The sequence below is a fragment of the Leucoraja erinacea genome, chromosome 9 (genome assembly GCF_028641065.1).
Source record: "Leucoraja erinacea ecotype New England chromosome 9, Leri_hhj_1, whole genome shotgun sequence".
Lineage (NCBI taxonomy): Eukaryota > Metazoa > Chordata > Chondrichthyes > Rajiformes > Rajidae > Leucoraja > Leucoraja erinaceus.
In genome coordinates this window covers 66789461-66811185 of record NC_073385.1, presented here as the reverse complement: position 1 = coordinate 66811185, position 21725 = coordinate 66789461, and the positions used below count along the sequence as shown (strand labels likewise).

At 46.2% G+C, this 21725-nt stretch overlaps 1 protein-coding gene across 1 annotated transcript in view; it reads left to right on the top strand.

Annotated features, from left to right (window-relative positions):
• map4k5 (mitogen-activated protein kinase kinase kinase kinase 5) overlaps window positions 1–21725 on the top strand; it is a 134266-nt gene that overhangs the window by 32981 nt on the left and 79560 nt on the right. The window contains exons 3-4 of the mRNA XM_055641104.1: window positions 10464–10554; window positions 17338–17402. Of these exons, the coding sequence (XP_055497079.1) occupies window positions 10464–10554; window positions 17338–17402 (156 nt within the window). The remainder of the gene's footprint in view (window positions 1–10463; window positions 10555–17337; window positions 17403–21725) is intronic.

The window sequence follows — 21725 nt, the reverse complement described above, 5'->3', positions numbered from 1 at the left end:
GTGCTAGTTTCACTCTTGACATGGTGAGTTTCACTGTATAACTCGTTTTCACCGAGCCCACGGCTGCTAATGAACTGTTTCCTCGATCATCATTACTTTTTTGCATATCTTTCGTTCTTGTTCTCTCTCGTTTCCATTTCTCCTGAAAGACTCGACCGGAAACGTCATCTATTCCTTCTTTCCGGAGATGCTGTCGGACCCGCTGAGTCGCTCCAGCATTTTGTGTCTACCTTCGAGTTTAAACCAGCACCTGCAGTTCTTTCTCACACATGCTGCCGGGCCCGCTGAGTTACTCCAGCTTTTTGTGTTGATCCTCGGTTTAAGCCAACATCTGTTGTTCATTTCTACACCTAACCGTTTTGAGTGTTGTGTAGGGTTCTGTAATCACAATGTTGTTTTTTGCATAGGATGTGATAGCATGCAGGGGAGGTATGAGAGACTCAGAGATTGGTGAAGTTGGGGCAGTCTGTGGGTATGACTTTACTCGTAGTAGTTCCTTGCAGCCAGCTCCATCTCCATCTCCACTAGCAAGCTTAATGGCACTGGAGAGTCTGCCCACATTGATTGGGACAGGCCACACAAACCCCCTGCTCCATTTAACTGGCAAATTGTGCTGTACTGCTTCATATTGTTTATAAAACAAGTTTCCAATATAAAGCTTTTACACACTCCAGGTTACATATTAATTTTGTAGATAATAATAATAATAATAATAAATTTAATTTATATAGCGCTTTTCAGGGACTCAAAGTCGCTTTACAAGGCAAGGCCAAAAACAAAATCAAAAACAAAAACAAAACAAACCAAAAAATGAGCAACAATTCAAGCACAGATGAAAAGGGAGGGGGACGTGGGGCCAAGGATAGGCAGAGGTGAAGAGATGGGTCTTGAGGCGGGACTGGAAGATGGTGAGGGACTCAGAATTGCGGATCAGTTGGGGGAGGGAGTTCCAGAGCCTTGGAGCTGCCCTGGAGAAGGCTCTGTCCCCTAAACTGCGGAGGTTGGATTTGTGAATGGAGAGGAGACCGGCTGATGTGGATTTGAGGGACCGTGAGGGTTGGTAGGAGGAGAGGAGGTCAGTGAGATATAGGGGGGTCAGATGGTGGAGGGCTTTGTAGGTGAGGACCAGGATTTTGTAGGTGATCCGGTGGGAGATGGGAAGCCAGTGAAGTTGTTTGAAGACTGGAGTGATGTGATGCCAGGATTTGGTGTGGGTGATGAGTCGGGCGGCTGGGTTCTGGACCAGTTGGAGTCGGTTGATGTAGGTGGAGCTGATGCCAAGGAGAAGTGAGTTGCAATAGTCCAGTCGGGAGGAGATGAAGGCATGGATGAGTCTTTCAGCAGCGGGAGGTGTGAGAGAGGGTCTGAGTTTGGCGATGTTGCGGAGATGAAAGAAGGAGGTTTTAATGACATGGCGGATGTGAGGCTCAAGGGAGAGGGTGGAATCAAAGATCACGCCAAGTTTGCGGGCCTGGGGAGATGGGGAGACAGTGGTGCCGTCGATGGTGAGAGTGGGGTTATTGATTTTGCTGAGTGTGGCTTTGGAGCCTATGAGGAGGAATTCTGTTTTATCGCTGTTGAATTTGAGGAAGTTATGTTGCATCCAGGTTTTTATGGCTGACAAACAGGAGTTGATATGGGAGAGGTGGGGGGGAGGGGGGTTGTGGGGGGATTTGGTGCTGAGGTAGATCAGGGTGTCATCGGTGTAACAGTGGAAGTCCAGGTTGAAGTGGCGGAGTATCTGACCAAGGGGGAGGATGTAGATGATGAAGAGGAGGGGGCCGAGTACGGAGCCTTGGGGAACGCCTTGAATGACTGTGGCTGTAGCAGAGGTGTGGTTGTGGAGAGAGATGTGACTTTAAATATGCCTGCATATAAATGCAAACTGAAGTAGGACCCTTGAGATTGCGAGTTGAAGTGGCAAGGCTGAATTCATCCCACATGGGATCTTATAGAAACATATAACATTATCAAAGGACTGGACAAGCTAGATGCAGGAAAAATGTTCCCAATGTTGGGCGAGTCCAGAACCAGGGGCCACAGTCTTAGAATAAAGGGGAGGCTATTTAAGACTGTGAGAAAAAACTGTTTCACCCAGAGAGTTGTGAATTTGTGGAATTCCCTGCCACAGAGGGCAGTGGAGGCCAAATCACTGGATGGATTTAAGAGAGAGTTAGATAGAGCTCTAGGGGCTAGTGGAATCAAGGGATATGGGAGAAGACAGGCACGGGTTATTGTTTGGAGACGATCAGCCATGATCACAATGAATGGCGGTGCTGGCTCGAAGGGCTGAATGGCCTCCTCCTGCACCTATTTTCTATGTTTCTATTTCCTAATGTTGCTAAGGAGCTAATGCATCTAAACTATCTGTACACATTTCAGTCTGTGCCTTATTTCCATTTGAAATTGGCGCACAAACTCAAACGGGTGCAGCCAAGCAACTTGCAAGGAAACATGGAGACATGAGGAACTGCAGATGCTGGTTCACGAAAAGTAGACAACGTGCAGGAAAAACTCAGCAGGTGATGATATTCTGGGTCTTGACCCGAAACAACGCCTCTCCATGTTCCCCTGGGATCCTGCCTGACCCAGCACTTTGCATGGAAATCAATGTTTACTGTGAAATGCTCAAAATTCAAGTGTTAGCCTGGCCCTGAGCAGCATTCTATGTTAGGATGGTTGTCATAATAGTTAATTACCTCGGCATTGACATTTCCCTGGTCCTTGCATAAAGATTTAGTGCATTCATAGAGGGCAATAGACCTCTAATTCTGGTTTATTTCAAGGTGACAATTTGTTAGATTAAGCATTGATTTAAATATATGGCAAGTGATATAGGGTAGGGGGGGGGGGGGGGAAGCTCCCAGCTCTACCTCTTTGGTGACCCTCAGACTATCCTTGATCGGTCTTTGCTGGCTTTACCTTGCATTAAATGTCATTCCCTTATCATGTGTCTATACACTAAATGGCTCGATTGTAATCATGTACAGCCTTTCCGCTGACTGGTTAGTGCAGATCAAACAGTATTGCTGATTTGATCCGTGTTTGGTTTTGCTGCTGATGAACTGATCCATAATCCATAATCCACCACCACCTGATGGCATGCGGGCAGCCATGCTAGTTAGTTCTACTTGCGACTCAGAGCCTACAGTACTCATTTCGATGGTCTCTATATGTATTCTAATTAAAGTACTTGTTATGATATGTAACAACTGTATTAATAGTACTTTGCACAGACAAAAGCTTTGCACTGTACCTCTGTACATTTGACAATAAACTGAATTTAAGATTGGGAGATGATCAAAGTTCAAAGTAAACTTTATTGTCAATTCAATTATGCAACAGTAGTTACACAGAGGATTGAAATTACGTTTCCCCATACTCCAAATGTGCAAGTAATATTAAAAACACAGACAGACAACATAGCAATAAAAATAGACAATATACATTACATTATTTAAAATATTAAAATATTCACAGTGTGCCAAAATGTAGCAAAAACTTTGAGGTATTTTAAAAAGAGTGCAACAATGAAAGGTGCAATATAGAAAAAGTGCAAATTTCGTACTGGAGACATTGAGCCAAAGTTATTTTCACAGTTTGTTTGTCTTTGTTTGGGTACTGTTCATGGAATTTTCTTAAGTGTGTTGAGTAGTCTGATGGCCTGAGGGAAAAAGCTGTTTTTGAATCTGGTGGTTTTGCTCCGCATGCTGCGGTAGCGCTTACCGGAAGGTAGGAGGGTGAACATTTTGTGTGCTGGGTGGGTGGTGTCTTTGATGATATTGCTTGCTCTCTTGCGACAGCGAGATGGGTATAGGTCCTGGATTGCTGGTTGGGGTGATCTGGTGATCTGGTGAAAAATGATTGACTCTTCACCTGTGTCTTCTCTCTGGCACACACATCATTTCACTCCAAGGAGAGCTTGAATCCTGAACTTTGGATGAGAACCTCCTGGGGAAACTAGAAGTTCTTCTATGCCTTGAGTGTGGTGACATTCGGCTTATGTATTCTGGTGTGAGCTATCTGGTGACAGCAGGTTGGTCAGGATGAAACCTAGTGCAGATTCCATTATGTATCTGTACTCTGAATGGCTCGATTATAATCATGTATTATCTTTCCTCTGACTGGCTAGCACGCAACAAACGCTGTTATTCCACTGCATTTGACAATACGTGACAATAAACCAGAGATCGGCAACCTATGGCCCCCGGGCCGAATACGGCCCGTAACCCAAAATCATCCGGCCCGCAGGCGGATCTCCCCCCACTCCCCGTAATCATCCAGCCCGCCAAGCTCTGGCCGTACCGCATCCTGCGCATTAGCCGCCGGCACAGCCACGCACCTTCTGTGAACACGTTTAAGAAAGAACTGTAGCTGCTGGAAAAATCGAAGATGAGACAAAAATGCTGGAGAAACTCGGCGGGTGAGACATGCAAGGATTGCATGAGGCTGCCTCACCTGCTGAGTTTCTCCAGCATTTTTGTCTACCTTCTGTGAACACGTGATTTGCTGCCTGCCATCTGGTGATCCATGTGTACACGTGATAGATGTGGCCCGCCATCTGCTCACAGACATGCGTCACGGCCCCTATGCACAACAAGGTTGACCCCTGCAATAAACTACAAGAATCAACATTCTGTTTAGCAATGTTCTCTTTGCTCAGGGACCATAGTGCTGTTGTCTCTTTCTCATGACAGTGAACTTTTTACATCAGGAAAAGATTTCTGTAGTGTGAGACATTGATGCTAAGAATAAATTATGAATTAGTTGTGAACATAGTGGTCAGTTAGGGCCCTGGCAGTTGGAAATGTGTGTGTATTGAAGACGGGCACAAAATGCTGCAGTAACTCAGCAGGGCAGGCAGCATATCTGGAGAGAAGGAATGGGTGATGTTTCCAGTCATGTTCAAGTTCACATTTAGTGTCACATGCACTAATTAAGGTACAGTGATATTTGAGTTACCATACAGCCATACAAGTTAAAAAAGAACGCAATACACAATAAATTGAACATAAACATCCACCACAGTGGAATCAACATTCCTCACTGTGATGGCAGGCAATAAATTCAGTCATCTTCCTCCTTTGTTGAGACCCTTCTTCAGGTTAAGTCAATGGGAGAGGGAGACTAGAGATATGGAAGGGTAAGGTGTGAAAAGGACAGATCAAAACGGACGACAATCAAGGAAATGTAGAATGGTTCATTGTTAGCTGAGGGGGTGGTGGCAACGAGGCAAAAACTCAGCAAAATTAATTAGGAGGATAGTGAAACTAGAAGTTAGAGAAATGATTATTCATACGGCAGGGTTTTAAGCTATCCAATTGAAATGTGAAGTGCTGTTCCTCCAATTTGTGTTGGGCCTGACTCTGACAGTGGAGGAGGCCCAGGTTAGAAAGGTCAGTGTGGGAATGGGAGGGGGAGTTGAAGTGTTGAGCAACCAGGAGATTGCGTAGGCCTGAGAGATTCAGATTCAGATTCAATTTTAATTGTCATTGTCAGTGTACAGTACAGAGACAACGAAATGCATTTAGCATCTCCCTTGAAGAGCGACATAGCAAACGATTTGAATTAAAAAAAAATATATATATAATAATAAAAAAAAAAAAAAATAATAAGTGTCCGGGGGGGGGGTGGTGATTGGCAGTGACCGAGGTACGTTGTTGAGTAGAGTGACAGCGGCCGGAAAGAAGCTGTTCCTCGACCTGCTGGTTCGGCAACGGAGAGACCTGTAGCGCCTCCCGGATGGTAGGAGGGTAAACAGTCCATGGTTGGGGTGAGAGCAGTCCTTGGCGATGCTGAGCGCCCTCCGCATACAGCGCTTGCTTTGGACAGACTCAATGGAGGGGAGCGTGGAACCGGTGATGCGTTGGGCAATTTTCACCACCCTCTGTTCAGTTGTTCAGTGAAACGATGAAAATGGAAGTATGGTGACATCTAAAGGATGAGCAATGTATAGCATATATTAAATAATGTACACAATACCATCAGTGTGAAGAAAAGTTGTTTGTCCACACCTTCCACAGATGCTGCCTGATCTGCCGAGTTCCTCCAGCACCGTTTTAACATTATCACAAACATGACAAAGTTATTTAATCTGGGGGAAAGATCACGCCGGGTACATATCAATTTTATGTAGATGAATAAGCAAAACACTTTTGACGCAGTGCATGAACTACATGCAAGAAAAAAATACTCTGCAACGAAGCAAAGTGCTGGAGGAACTCAGCAGGTCCAACAATATTTGTGGAGGGAATGGACAGACAGCTGTCTGACAAAATGTGACCTCTGAACTGTTTCTCTTGAGCTGCGAGTCTTTCCAGAACTTTGGGTGAACTTTCCAGAACTGGTGCTGGAGGGGGTCCAGAGAAGGTTTACGGGAATGATCCCAGGAATGAGTGCGTTAACATAATGATTCATGTTTGACGGCACTGGGCCTGTACTCGCTGGAGTTTAGAAGGACGAGGGGGAACCTCATTGAAACGTACCAAATAGTGAAAGGCCTAGGTCTGAAGAGGATGTTTGCACTAGTGGGAGAGTCTAGGACCAGAGGTCATAGCCTCAGAATAAAAGGACGTTCCTTTAGGAAGGAGATGAGGAGGAATTTATTTCTTCAGAGGGTGATGAATCTGGGGAATTATTTGCCACAGAAGGCTGTGAAGGCCGATAATGGATATTTTTACGACAGAGATACTGTTTCCTCAAATGTTTGGGACAAAGACCCATCATTTACTTATTTGCCTCTGCACTCCATAATTTGAGATTTGTAACAGAAATAAAATCACATGTGGTTAAAGTGCACATTGTCAGATTTTATTAAAGGGTATTTTTATCCATTTTTGATTCACCATGTAGAAATTCAATCATGACTGATCTATCTCTCCCTCCTAACCCCATTCTCCTGCCTTCTCCCCATAACCTCTGAAACCCGTACTAATTAAGAATCTATCTATCTCTGCCATAAATATATCCATTGACTTTGCCTCATCAGCCTTTTGTGGCAAAGAATTCCACAGATTCACCACCCTCTGACTAAAGAAATTCCTCCTCATCTCTTTCCTAAAAAAAGTCCTTTAATTCTGAGACTATGACCTCTAGTCCTAGACTCTCCCACTAGTGCAATCATCCTCTCCACATCCACTGTATCCAAGCCTTCCACTATTCTGTACATTTCGATAAGGTCCCCCCGCATTCTTCTAAACTCCGGTGAGTACAGGCCCACTGCCGACAAATGCTCAACATATGTTAACATACTCATTCCTGGGATCATTCTTGTAAACCTCTTCTGGATCCAAAGCCTCCAGACCCTCATTGCAAAGTCCCATCCTTGCACATTTGACACTTTTTTGTGTCCAGGTCTTTCTACTCTTTCATTTCATCATTTATTATCAGCTCTCATTTTGCTTTATGGGCCTGTCCCACTTAGGAGACTATGTAATCGCCACATGGTCGCGGGTGGTTGCCGGGGAGTTGCCTTCATGGTCATGAGGAGTTCCCGCATTCTGGGAACTAGTCGCTGCCTCATTATGGTCGCCGCTAAGTTTGTTGAGAAATTAACGGCGAGAATGAAGCCGCCACGGAGAGTAGCGAGAATTCTCGTGCCGCAGCTGCAGTGGTAGTGGGTTGCCAGGAGGTCAAAGGTTGTCGTAGGTTGCAGCCGGTGCTGACAGATGAATTTCATTGGCTCATTGGGGGGAAAAAAACGTAAGCAGTAGTTTTCAGAACCAAGGATAACCGACCGGTAATGTTAATGTCCGCCGAGCTTCACAGCCGTGTCTCTCTGGCTTCCTAAAAGTTGTCTCTACTTCTTTTCCCTTCCCCCCCCTCCCTTTTCACCCCACACCCTCTCCTCCCCTCTTTTAAAGGACTTGCGTGACCCTTCCCGTACACTGTGCCTTCACCGTCTTAATTACAGCGCCACTCTTCCTGTTCATCGCGGTGTGTGGCTTTAAACCGTGTGAATTTCATTCAGACAGCACTCCCCCCCCCCCCCCCCCCCCCCCCCCCCCCCCCCCCCCCCCCCCCCCCGCCTGAATAACTGGCTGGTGCAGTAAGCTGTGTGTAAAATTTGTGAATTTTATGTACAATTTTTCTATTTTTCCTGACATTGTGTCTTGTTAATGTATTAAATGCGATCCTTTCCTACCTGTTGTTTGCTGTTGGTTTTATCTAGTCTTTGCTTTCTAGATTTAAATATCCCCTTTCTGAACCCTCCTACTCTCATTTGTTTGAAGCCCTATCTCTCGCTCAAGATACGAGTTACTAAGGTGCACATTCCAGCCTAGTTTTAGACGCCGCCTTTCCCGATGGATCAGTTTTTGCTGTCCTAGTGTCAATTTATGCAGATATCCCACGACTAACTCCATCCATGTATTTGACCAGCAAGGTCTTTGGAGATGCCTTTTGTCTGATTTGTGTGGCCATCTGAAGGAATCCATGAGTGGATTATCCAGGGTAAATGCTGGGAACATACTGTGCTTGTGCCACACCCCTGGGCATGGCACTGTGGAATGCCGTGACTAAGAGGAGCTAGGACAGAGCCAGAGTTCGGTCTGCAAAGGTTCTTGCAAAGGGACGGACCCCAGTCTTGGTGTAATATTTGCCCTGCTCCGAGTGCAACTGCCAGCGTTTCCCAGCCCGTGGTTTCATATGATGAGCGTTTGATGGCACTGAGCCTCTTCAGACACATTTTCCAAATAATTATGTGTAGGAAGGAACTGCAGATGTTGGTATAAACTGAAGACACAAAAAGCTGTAGTAACTCAGCATATCAGACAGCTGGTGGAGGCCTGCGGGGGGGGGGGGGGGCTGAAGTAAATGTACGGGTGTGAAGAAGGGTCTCGACCCGAAACGTTACCTATTCGTTTTCCCCAGAGATGCTGTCTGACTTGCTGAGTTACTCCAGCTGTTTGTGTCTATCTTCAGTTCACACTCATGATCTTTTGTCTGTTGCCAATTGTGCATAGCAAGGGCAGTAACAAAGGATTAATATTTTTACTTGTTAACATATTCTGTTGTGCTGCTGCAAGTAAGAATTTAATAAGTTTAGCAACAATTCCTTCTACTTGAGTGTGCCTCTTTGATTACAAGGTCCTCATCATTTTTACCCATTCTCCCTTCAGCACACACTGATAGCAAGTAGCTTGTACCAAAGATCCTATAGCGGAGCGAGATAGACCACTCCTTCTAAATGCAATGCGCTGACGTGTAGTACGCAACGGAGCGGAACGTGGGCCTTTTTTTCATCCATTTCAGTAACCCGACTCGCAGTGTAATCAACGTTGCGGGGGAACAGTTTGTGTTAATAAATTATAATTCTGAAAATGAGGAGAAGATTTTTACCAAAGAACTTTTATTTTTGCGAGGATGTTTCCGTAACCGGCTTCCGTCTCCGCACTAGTATCTTTGCTCCGCTACGGGATCTTTGGTGCGGAGACGGAAGCCGGTTACGGAAATGGGGCCGAAAATTACCCATGAATCTGCCCATGACCATACTACGTTTTTTCGTCAAGTGATCCATCTTGGATCTTTGGCTTGTACCACAGTGCCGGAGGAATGGACTTCCTGGCCTCACAAACCGATCCACCACATTAGACCATCAGGGTGGATTTGATTGTACTCTGTCCGCAGTGCGGTTCCGTATACATTTCAAAACCCTCCTCTATGTCTACAAAGCCCTCAATGGGCTTGCCCCCTCCTACATTAAAAGTCTTCTCACCCACCACTCCACCTCCAGGTCCCTCAGATCGGCCGACTTGGGCCTGCTGAATATCCCGCGGTCTAGGCATAAGCTCAGGGGCGGTTGCAGCTCCTAGACTGTGGAACAGCATCCCCTTTCCCATCAGAACTGCCCCCTCCATCGACTCCTTTAAGTAATGTCTAAAATCTTATCTATACTCCCAAGCCTTTCCTGACGTCCACTGAGCGTGGCTATATGTATATATGCATGTAGTTTTTTATGTTTATACTATTCTTATAACAAATGTAAAGCACTTTGGCCAACGAGAGTTGTTTTTTTAAATGTGCTATAGAAATAAATGTGACTTGACTTATGACAGTAACCTTCCACATTGTTTGCACAAATCTTTGAGCTGGAAAAATGAAAAGCGTTTAAGTTCCTACCCGACTGCACTCTGAATTATTTTATTGGCATTTAATATCCCGTTTTCATGATCAGTGGTGAAATGTAAATGTAAATCTAGATGGGTCTTGGAATACGATGAGAAGCCATTGATATTTTCCTGATATTTTCCTCATTCAATTCCAGGCAATGGAGTTGAATGAGGCCAGTCCCATCCATTTTGAATAAAAGATGGAAGAGAATGGGTTGATCAACACTATCGCAAGTTCGATTTGTCATGGGTGCTGTCACACGGGATGTAATTTGTGACCTTCAATGCTAGTATTAATGTGCTAATATCAGCATTTTCTCATGGATTGTAACAAGATTTCTTGTTTTCCCACAGGAGATGACTTTTCCGTTATACAGCAAGAAATATTTATGGTCAAGGAGTGTAAGCATGCCAACATTGTGGCCTACTTCGGAAGCTACCTCAGGTGATTATATGAAGTTACACTCCACTACATTGTTTTGGCGTGCACCGTTTTGCTTCAAGTAAAGTTATTGCAAGAGAAGACGGATGCAAAATGCTGGAGGAACTCAGCGGGACAGGCAGCATCTCTGGAGAGGAATGGGTGACGTTTTGGGTCGAGACTCTTCTTCAGACTGAGTCGAGGGGGAGAGGGAGTCTAGAGATATAGGGTAGGGTGTGAAAACGACAAATCAAAGCAGGCGATGATAAGGAACTGAACAGTGGTTCATTATCAGCTGAGGAGGAAGGTGACAAGGAGGCATACAGCTAGTAAAATTAATCAGAATGTCAGTCGAAGAACTAGGGTGGGGGAGGGACAGAGAGAGATGGGAAGGAAGGGTTACTTGAAATTGGAGGAATCAATATTCATTCCACTGGTCTGTAAGCTGCCCAAGTGAAATATGAGGTGCTGTTCCTCCAATTTATATTGGGCCTCACTCTAACAGTGGAGAAGTCCCAGGACAGAAATGTCAGTGTGGGAATGGGAGGGGGAGTTAAAGTGTTCGCCTAGACGGACTGGGCGGAGGCGTTCAGCAAAAACGATCGCCGATCGTGCGCTTGGTCTCGCCGATATACAGGAGTCCACACCTGGAACAGCGGATACAGTAGATGAGGTTTGGAGGAGGTGCGAGTGATCCTCTGCCTCACCTGAAAGGTCTGTCGGGGTCCCTGGATGGATTAGATGGAGGAGGTATAGGGACAAGTATTGCTGAGTTCTGATATCCATCTTTTAGTTAAATATTGTGTTAAGTTTGTTGAGCAATGTCCATTCATTAGCATTTTGGACAATAGGTGCAGGAGTAGGCCTTTCGGCCCTTTTTGAGCCAGCACCGTCATTCAATGTGATCATGGCTGATCATCCCCAATCAGTACCCCGTTCCTGCCTTCTCCCCATATCCCCTGACTCCGCTATTTTTAAGAGCCCTATCTAGCTCTCTCTTGAAAGCACCCAGAGAACCTGCCTCCACCGCCCTCTGAGGCCGAGAATTCTACAGACTCACCACTCTCTGTGAGAAAAAGTGTTTCCTCGTCTCCATTCTAAATGGCTTACTCCTTATTCTCAAACTGTGGCCCCTGGTTCTGGACTCCCCCAACATCGGGAACATGTTTCCTGCCTCTAGCGTGTCCAAACCCTTAATCTTATATGTTTCAATGAGATACCCTCTCATCCTTCTGAACTCCAGGGTGTACAAGCCCAGCTGCTCCATTCTCTCGGCATATGACAGTCCCGCCATCCCGGGCATTAACCTTGTAAACCTACGCTGCACTCCCTCAATAGCAAGAATGCCCTTCCTCAAATTAGGATACAGATTTACAGCACAAATAAGTCTCTCAACATTTGAAATCCAGCCAGAAGTTCTGAGTGAAACGCCAGTGGCATTGAAGTAACTATTAGATAGGCAGTTGGAAATGGAGGGCTATGGATCACCTACAGGCAGTGGGCATTAACTTGCATCATGTTCTACACAGACATTGTAGATTGGTGGGCCTGTACATTTACTGTACTGTTCTATGCTTCACTCTCATCTTAATCTGTGGGCTTTAACATGTACATAAGCATTGGAATAGAGTTTTTGAAATATTGTTATTTTATTGTAAAGATTGAAGCAGATTTACTGATTTACCATATTAGTAAATTCTGAACATGGGATTTCCCATGTCTGATGCGGAGTCTCGACCCGAAACGTCACCCATTCCTTCCCTCCTGAGATGCTGCCTGTCCCGCTGAGTTACTCCAGCATTTTGTGTCTATCATCTATGGGACTTCCCAGGATTTGTGCTGCAGTTCAACACTTGGAAAACCTGCAACAAAGTTGCTAATAAGACCATAAGATATGGGAGCAGAATTAGGCCATTCAACCCATCGAGTCGACTCCGCTATTCAATCATGTCTGATCTATGTTTCCCTCTCAACCCCATTCTCCTGCTTTCTCCCCGTATCCTCTGACCCCCCCCCTTCCTGATCAAGAACCGACCAACCTTTGCCTTAAAAATACCCAATGTCTTGGCCTCCACAGCCACCTGTGGCAATGATTGGACAAGCTAGATGCAGGAAAAAATGTTCCCAATGTTGGGCGTCCAGAACAGGGGGCCACAGTCTTAGAATAAAGGGGAGGCCATTTAGGACTGAGGTGAGAAAAAACATTTTCACCCAGAGAGTTGTGAATTTGTGGAATTCCCTGCCACAGAGGGCAGTGGAGGCCAAGTCACTGGATGGATTTAAGATAGAGTTCGATAGAGCTCTAGGGGCTAGTGGAGTCAAGGGATATGGGGAGAAGGCAGGAACGGGTTATTGATAGGGGACGATCAGCCATGATCACAATGAATGGCAGTGCTGGTTTGAAGGGCCAAATGGCCTCCTCCTGCACCTATTTTCTTTGTCTATGTCTAATAAATTCCGCAGATTCACCATCCTCTGGCGAAAGAAATTACTCATCTCCATTTTGAAGGTACACCCTTTGATTATGAGGTTGTGCCTCCGGTTCCACACTGTCCCCCCATTGGAAACATCCTTCCATGTCCACTGCGCCTTTCAATATCTGGAAGGTTTCAATGAGATCCACCCCCTCATTCTTCTAAACTCCAGCAAGTGAGTCTGTAAGGACATGACGGTCATGTTTTTCTTTGTAACATAGATACATAGAAAATAAGAGACAGGAGTAGGCCATTCAGCCCTTCGAGCCAGCACCGCCATTCAATATGATCATGGCTGATCATCCACAATCAGTACCCCGTTCCTGCCTTCTCCCCATATCCCCTGATTCCGCTAGCCCTAAGAGGTCTATCTAACTCTCGTTTGAATGCATCCCATGAATCGGCTTCCACTGCCTTCAGAGGCAGAGAATTCCACAAATTCACAACTCTCTGGGTGAAAAAGTTTTTCCTCATCTCAGTACTAACAGGTCAAACCTTTATTCTTAAACTGTGGCCCGTGGCTCTGGACTCCCCCAACATCGGGAACATGTTTCCTGCATCTAGCGTGTCCAAACCCTTAATAATTAAAAATGTTTCTATAAGATACCCTCTCATCCTTCTAAATTCCAGTGAATACAAGCCCAGTCGTTCCATTCTATCATCATATGACTGTCCCGCCATCCCGGGAATTAACCTGATGAACCTACGCTGCACTGCCTCAATAGCAAGAATGTCCTTCCTCAAATTAGGAGACCAAAACGGCACACAATACTCCAGGTGTGGTCTCACCAGGGCCCTGTACAACTGCAGAAGGACCTCTTTGCTCCTATACTCAAAGCCTCTCGTTATGAAGGCCAACATGCCATTAGTTTTCTCCACTGCCTGCTGTACCTGCATGCTTACTTTCAGTGACTGATGTGCAAGCACACCCAGGTCTTGTTGCACTTCCCCTTTTCCTAATCTGACACCATTCAGATAATAATCTGCCTTCCTGTTCTTGCTGCTAATGCACCCTAATGCTGCTTCCAGTGTGAGCTACACCATAGTGTTGTTGGGTTTTCCTGTGTAGCATTTTATGGTGTCACTTTCAGCAGAGTGAAACTGGACAAGTTCTTGCATTTGGCACAAAGATCTGCAAATGCTGGTTTACAAAGAAAGACACGAGGTGTTGGAGTGACTCAAGAGGTCAGGCAGCATCTCTGCAGAACATGGGCAGGTGATGTTTTCAATTGGGACCCTCCTTCAGACTTGATGTGCCATCTCTCCGTGTTCTCCAGAGACGCTGCCTGACCTGCTGAGTTACTCCAGCACTTTGTGCCTTGCGCTTGCATTTGGCATGTTTAGCTGCCCAGGTGCGATCTCCACATCGATCTTTTGAAGGGCCATTCAGGCATCAAGCTGTACCCTTCTAGCCAGAGGCGAATGGATGCTGCATTGCTGAGAGGGGGTGGGAGAAAGCTCAAATTGTGTCATGAGGCCTGGACAGACTAGTGCAAGGCAGGTGGCATGTTCTCCATGCCAGGGACCAGGGGGGTGTTTCACACCTGCAGCCAGACACTTCTGGTGGAGACCCCACTGAGGAGTAATTGTTACTGCGTGGACAGGAATTTGCTGCATTTTTTTATACAGCTGCAATGTGGTCAAATTCCCTCTCCCTGCTCTTCCTGCTCCTACGGAGAATTGGCTCGCTGAGCCTCTTCCCTCTGCTCCCAAGATGCTCAGTAAAATCTTATCTTTTTCTCCGTGCTCCAAGTCTCCCACCCAAATTATATCTTTGAGTCTGGGTCCAGATTTTGTTTGATAGTTTTTGCTGTTTACCACATATAAAGTTTTCTTGCCAAGCCAATTCTGGGCGTTGGGGATAGCTGGCGGCAGGATAAGCTGCTAACGTTCTGCTCCTTGAGTAACGTGGCCTGTTGTTGGACTTTGCCAGCACCAAGAACTTTGGGAGTAAAAGCACATATTGGCAAAAATAAAAAACCCCAAGAAGAATTGGAGAACAAAGGTAGACAAAAATGCTGGAGAAACTCAGCGGGTGCAGCAGCATCCATGGAGCGAAGGAAATAGGCAACGTTTCGGCCCGAAACGTTGCCTATTTCCTTCGCTCCATAGATGCTGCTGCACCCGCTGAGTTTCTCCAGCATTTTTGTGTACTTTCGATTTTCCAGCATCTGCAGTTCCTTCTTAAAGAATTGGAGAACTATCCTTCTGCAATGACGAGGCTTTATCTCAAATAGTTTGTATTTATTGATTTTCACCAACATTTTGTCAACAGTTTGAAATGCTGGTCTTAATTTGTAGAAATGAGCATAATCGGCAACCTAACTTTCCGTTAAATTTACAGCATGTCAAAGCTATAAACAGGTACACGCATGTCGGTAAATATTTTTATCAAACGATGCACAAATTTAAATGTTTTTTTTCCCCCAATGACACTTGGTGTATCTGATACTTGACATTTAATTGAAATCATTTATTTAATCCTTACCGTCAAACCTTTCAATTAAATGGTAATGTATTTTTTTTAATCAGATTTTTTCATCTGCTTTTTCCCTATAGGTTGCCCTCAATGTTTTGCACATTGCCGTTTAATGTATTGTTAAAAGCGAAATTTAAAGAATTATTTAATGTTAGTTTTACTTTTTGAATTTAGTTATGGTGTTCATTACAGAATTTCCATTCTGGTTTCCAAAAACAAGTACGCCCATTTTAACTCCCCTTCCCATTCCCGCACTGAATGTGATTGTTTGCCAAACGCTTGTGCCTGGCCCGCAAAGGCCAGCTGCATTTCCAGGTTGGTAGCCATTTTAACTACCCTTCCCACACTGCCCTTTCAGTCCAGGGCCTTCTCCATTGGCAGAGTAAGGCCACATGCAAACTGGAGGAACAGCACCTCGTATCCTATTAGATAATTTACAGTCTCCTCTCACCAATATTCCTTCCTTTGCCCTCCCCCACTCCATGCACCTTCTATCCCTGTTTCTCACCCTTTCATCTCTGTCCTATGTCTGACCATCTCCAATCAAATCCTTCAATACTTTTGGCACCTCCAACGGGATCCCACCACCAACCGCATCTTCCCATCTCCACCTCTTTCTGCTTTCCGCAGAGACTGTTCCCTCCGCAACTCGCAGGTCCACTGGTCCATTCCTACCCAAACCACCCCCTCCCCCTGCAACCGCAGAAGATGCAACACCCGTCCCTTTACCTCTACCCTCGACTCCATCCAAGGACCCCAACAATCTATTTCAGGTGCAGTGGTTCACTTGCACCTCCTCCAACCTCGTCTACTTTATCCGCTGTTCCAGGTGTTAACTTCAGTATATCGGCGAGACCAAGTGCAGGCTCGGCGATCGATTCGCAGAACACCTCCGCTCAGTCCGCCTGAACCTACCTGATCTCCCAGTGGCCCAGCACTTTAACTCCTCCTCCCAATCCCAATCTGACCTTTTTGTCCTGGGCCTCCTCCATTGACAGAGTGAGGCCCAGCGCAAATTGGAGGAGCAGCAGCTCGTATTCCGCTTGGGCAGCTTACACCCCTGCAGTATGAACAAGTAGCCCTTGCTTTCCCTCGCTCTCCATCCCCCTCCCCCTTCCAAGTTCTCCCACTAGTCTCACTGTCTCCGACTACATTCTATCTCTGTCCCGTCAACTCCCCTGACATCAGTCTGAAGAAGGGTGTCAACCCAAAACGTCACCCATTGCTTCTCTCCAGAAATGCTGCCTGTCCCGCTGAGTTACTCCAGCATTGTGTCTATCTCCAATCAGCCACATCTATATCCAACTATTACTTGCCAGACTTTCTCCCTCCCCTCCACCCCATCATACTCCCTTCCCCCCCCCCGTAGGCGGCACAGTGGCGTAGTGGGCGGCATGATGGCTTAGCGGTAAAGCTACTGCCTTACAGCGCCAGAGACTCGAGTTTGATCCTGACTATGGGTGCTGTCTGTACGGCGTTTGTACGTTCTCCCCTTGACCTGCGTGGGTTTTCTCCGCGATCTTCGGTTTCCTCCCACACTCCAAAGACATTCAGGTGTGTAGGTTAATTGATTGGTGTAAAATGTTATTTGTCCCCAGTGCATGTAGGGTGGTATTAATGTGCGGGGATGGCCGGTCGGCACGGACTTGGTGGGCCGAAGGGCCTGTTTCCACGCCGTATCTCTATCCCAGCTTTCTCCCGCCCCAACTACAAGCGGGACTTGTAGTCTGAAGAAGGATTCCGACCTGAAATGTCATCTGTCCACGTTCTCCAGAAATGTGGCCTCACCTGCCGAGTTGCACTTTCATTTTTTTTTTTGTACATTTTCTAAAAGGTATTTTTAATTTTGTCTAGCCGTGAGAAGCTGTGGATCTGTATGGAATACTGCGGTGGTGGATCTCTCCAGGATACGTACCATGGTATGTTGTTTGAACCTCCCGCACTCACCCTCAGCTTCCCCTCCCCTCCAACACCACTGCTCTTTCCTGGCCTCTTCCTTATCCCCAAACTGTTCATCAATTGCTCTTGGCTTTTTGTTGCCATTTAAAAAAAAATAATATCTTAGTTGAATAAAAGAAAATCCTCTGAATTCTGACAGTGCGCAGGGAGGGAAGTATCTGCTTCAGTCAGAAATACATGTTAATGTTCTGAGTATTAGAAATGATTTACACCCAAGCTGCTTGTCTGCCATCTCTTGCAGCTGACCATTGCATGTTCTTTTCTTGTGAATGGACTGAAAGCATTTTGGTTTGATTTCCACTAAACAAAGAAGGGGCTCGACCCATTCCTTCTCTCCAGAGATGCGCCCTGTCTCGCTGAGTTACTCCAGCATTTTGTGTCTATCTTCGGTGTAAACTAACATCTGTACTTCCTACCCACACTCCACACTGCCCATTCACTCTCCCATGGTTCAGATGATGACCTTCCTTCGTCAATACGATACCGTTTATTGTCATTTGGACCTCAAATGAAGTTCAAACGAAATTTGGTTTCTGCAGTCAAACAACAAGAAGAAACAATTAACAAGACACACAATTAACACAATTTGCACAAACATCCATCACAGTGAATCTCGTCCTCACTGTGATGGAAGGCAAAGTCATTGTCTCCCCCCTGTTTTCCATTCTTCTCCTGATGTTGGAGCCCCCGCCGGGCAATGCATGACCCTGCTCCGGGTCTCGATGTTGGAGCCCCCGGTGGGCGATGGCAGGTCCCGCGGCCGTTAAAGCCACGCCGGGTGATGTAAGGCCCCGCGGGTCATGATGTTGGAGCCCCTAGAGGGCGATGGCAGGTCCTGCAGCCGTTAAAGCCACGCCGGGTGATGTAAGGCCCCGCGGGTCATGATGTTGGAGCCCCTAGTGGGCGATGGCAGGTCCCGCGGCCGTTAAAGCCACGCCGGGTGATGTAAGGCCCCGCGGGTCATGATGTTGGAGTCCCCAGTGGGCGATGGCAGGTCCCGCGGCCGTTAAAGCCACGCCGGGCGATGTAAGGCGCCGCTCCGGGTCGTTTTCAACCCCGCAACTCGGGCGGGAGAAGTAGCCGTTGCGGGAGCTCTGAAAAGCGGTCTCCCACCAGCGAACCCGCGAGAGACCCAGTCAGATCTTAAGGATGTGAGGAATATGAACTCTACTGTTCAGCAGGATGGGTCATGTCTGATCTTTTACCTCAGCCCCATTCTCTCCATTAACCCCATCTCCCTTGACTGACTGTTTCATAAAATGTTAGCAATCGAGCATTCAACGCCTTCCTGTTCTCTTCTTGAGAAGGGAATACTAAACATTCATCTTCTTCTTCTTGCTTTTGAGGCAGCAGAAGTCCGCAGCAGGGTGATGCCACCCGGTTTGACATCCGTAGGTGCCCACCCTAGAAAGGCGCCAAGCTGTGGCGCTGCTGCTGTCTCTGTTTGTTGTCGTTCGCCTGACTGAGGTCAGTTGACAGGGCTCACCACGGGGAGATCGACAACATGAGCCCCCCCAAACATTCAGAATTTGCTGGAAGAAGGCCCTATTCTCGCCTCTGCTCGGAATGGCCGACCCTTTACTCTGAGACTACTGGTTCCAGACGGCCTCACCAGGGGCAATGGTCAAGTCCACGTTTACCCGTCAGATTTTGTGTGGTTCATTGAGGACACCTCATTTTTCTAAACTCCTAGTCTGCTCTGTCTCTCCTCTTGCCACCAACCCATCTTCCTGGGGATCGAGCAGGTAAACCTTTTGTTGCAGTCCTTTAGTTTCAACTATTCCTATCCCTGGTTACGGAGTCTAGTCTAGTCCTATCCTTAAGCATTCCTATCCCTGGTTAGGGAGACTCGGGCTGAGATATATTTTCAGCAAGATGCGCCCATTCTTGTGCTTCAATTCTCTTGCAGGCACAGTCCTCCTAAAAATACCCATAATTTTTCCCACCGAAAGCTCTTCCTTTTCTATTTTATGACCAAAATGAACGACCACATTTCTCTCATCTTCCACCATGTCCTTGCCCCTTTGTCCACCTGCCTCTATATCTCTGTAACCCCCCACCCTCTCCATATCCTCTAAAGTCCATCAAGCCGAGCTTTATGTCATCATCAGCCAGACGCAGAAATCGCTAACAAAATATGGGGAGGGAGCAGGGGGGGGGGATACAATTTCTTGGTGGCCGCGTGCGCATGTGCACACTTGCACACACATGCAAGGCTTCGGAGGCTTCAACCGTGGGCCCTGTGTACGGTAATTTCGGCTCAATCTAGCGCTAAATGCAGCTCAACTCTGCCTGTCTCGCTGGGTTAACCTACAGCCCTACCTGGACTGACGGGACACCAGCGCCTTGGAGCTAGCTGCTTCTCCGCGCTGGCTGTAAGCCTGCGCCATACTTCCCGTAAGTCCAGGCAGGGCTGTAGGTGGGGTGTGGGTGGGGGGGGGGAGACGGAAGGGAAGTCCCCCCTGGGATTTCCGCCCTGGTCATCAGCAATATCCTTCCCCCTCCAATGTTCCTGTTATCTCTTTATTCATCTGTGGAGTCTCGTGCGTTTAACTTGTCCTTGAACTCCTTTGAATGTTCTTCCAATGTTTCACATTGTTGATCAACATCTCTCTTTGACACTATCATATCTCATTCTGTCTCCCCAAATTCTGTCCTAAACCTATCAAAATTGGCTCCTTTCCCATTTGTAGGTTTTTGTCACACTTGCACACACGGCTATCATTCTTACAACACGTGGGCTCTCTTGCCTCAATGACTACTGTTTATGCCACTTATCTGTTCTTGTTCACTCATCATTATTACATATATTTGCAAATCCTCCCACTGAATTATAAGATAAGGAAGACATTTCTACATCATAGAAATCACATTCTGCTCCAGGCTTATACCCGATTGTTCTGTTCTGGTTAAAATCCTCCATTATTATTCTTCAGTAAGTTTCTCCTCTAAACTAGCCACTCTGTAGACTCGGCCTTTCATTGTAATTGATTTGTAATCTCGATCCACAGTGTTTATTATAACTTTCTGCAGTTGTGTGCCTATCCTTCATAAGCACTACCATTCAGCCCCCCCCCCCCTCCATTTTCTCTCTACCTTTTCTACAGATTTACTAGAATGTTGCCTGGGTTTCAGCACCTAAGTTACAGAGAAAGGTTGAACAAGATAGGTCTTTATTCTTTGGAGCACAGAAGGTTAAGGGGGGACTTGATAGAGGTCTTTAAAATGATGAGAGGGATAGACAGAGTTGACGTGGATAAGCTTTTTCCACTGAGAGTAGGGAAGATTCAAACAAGATGACATGATTTGTGAATTAAGGAACAGAAGTTTAGGGGTAACATGAGGGGGAACGTCTTTACTCGGAGAGTGGTAGCTGTGTGGAATGAGCTTCCAGTGGAGGCAGGTTCGATTTTATCATTTAAAAATAAATTGAATGGGTATATGGACGGGAAAGGAATGGAGGGTTATGGTCTGAGTGCAGGTAGATGGGACTAGGTGAGAGTATGTGTTCAGCACGGACTAGAAGGGCCGAGATGGCCTGTTTCCGTGCTGTAATTGTTATATGGTTGTGCACAATTCAGTTTCCTGTAAACCCTGGCGTTTGCTTCCTTCCAGTCCACCACTGGCTCCAGTTTCCTTGCTCCGTTATAAACACTGAGCTTTGCTGTGCACACATTTTAATAGTATTTCCTCCCTCTCTGGTTAACCATCATCTTGCAAGTTCCAGAAATGTTTGCTGCTGGGCCGGGTGATGCCCTCCCTTTATTCTTTCCCATGCTCTCATTTCTTGTTTATTTTATTCAGCCTGTGCATGAATCCCTCCCCTTGTTGGTGTCTGTGGTCTTTGCCACCTCCCTATCTGGCCTCTCCATCAGGGCCGGACGCCCATGTCCAGCTCCACCCTGTCCTACAACTGATGCACACATCCAATGAGAAGAAACCAGTTTTCCCCAAACACATCCCTCTGTCTCCTGATCCTCTGCCATTTTGCAAATGGTTCAGGCAGTAATCCAGGTGTCCTGCTTTCTACATTATCAATGAATACGTTTATTGGCCAAGTATTCATATACAAGGAATTTACCTTGGTGCTCCGCCCACAAGACAACATGACGTACAGTGACAGTTAATAGGAATGCCACATTAAACATTAATAAAAAAACATTATCGATTAAACGTGTGAATTAAATAAAATACCAGAACAAAAGGAGGCTACAGATTTTTGATTATTGATTAGAGCTATTACTCGTAGAAAAAAAAACTGTTTATGTGTCTGGCTGTGATCC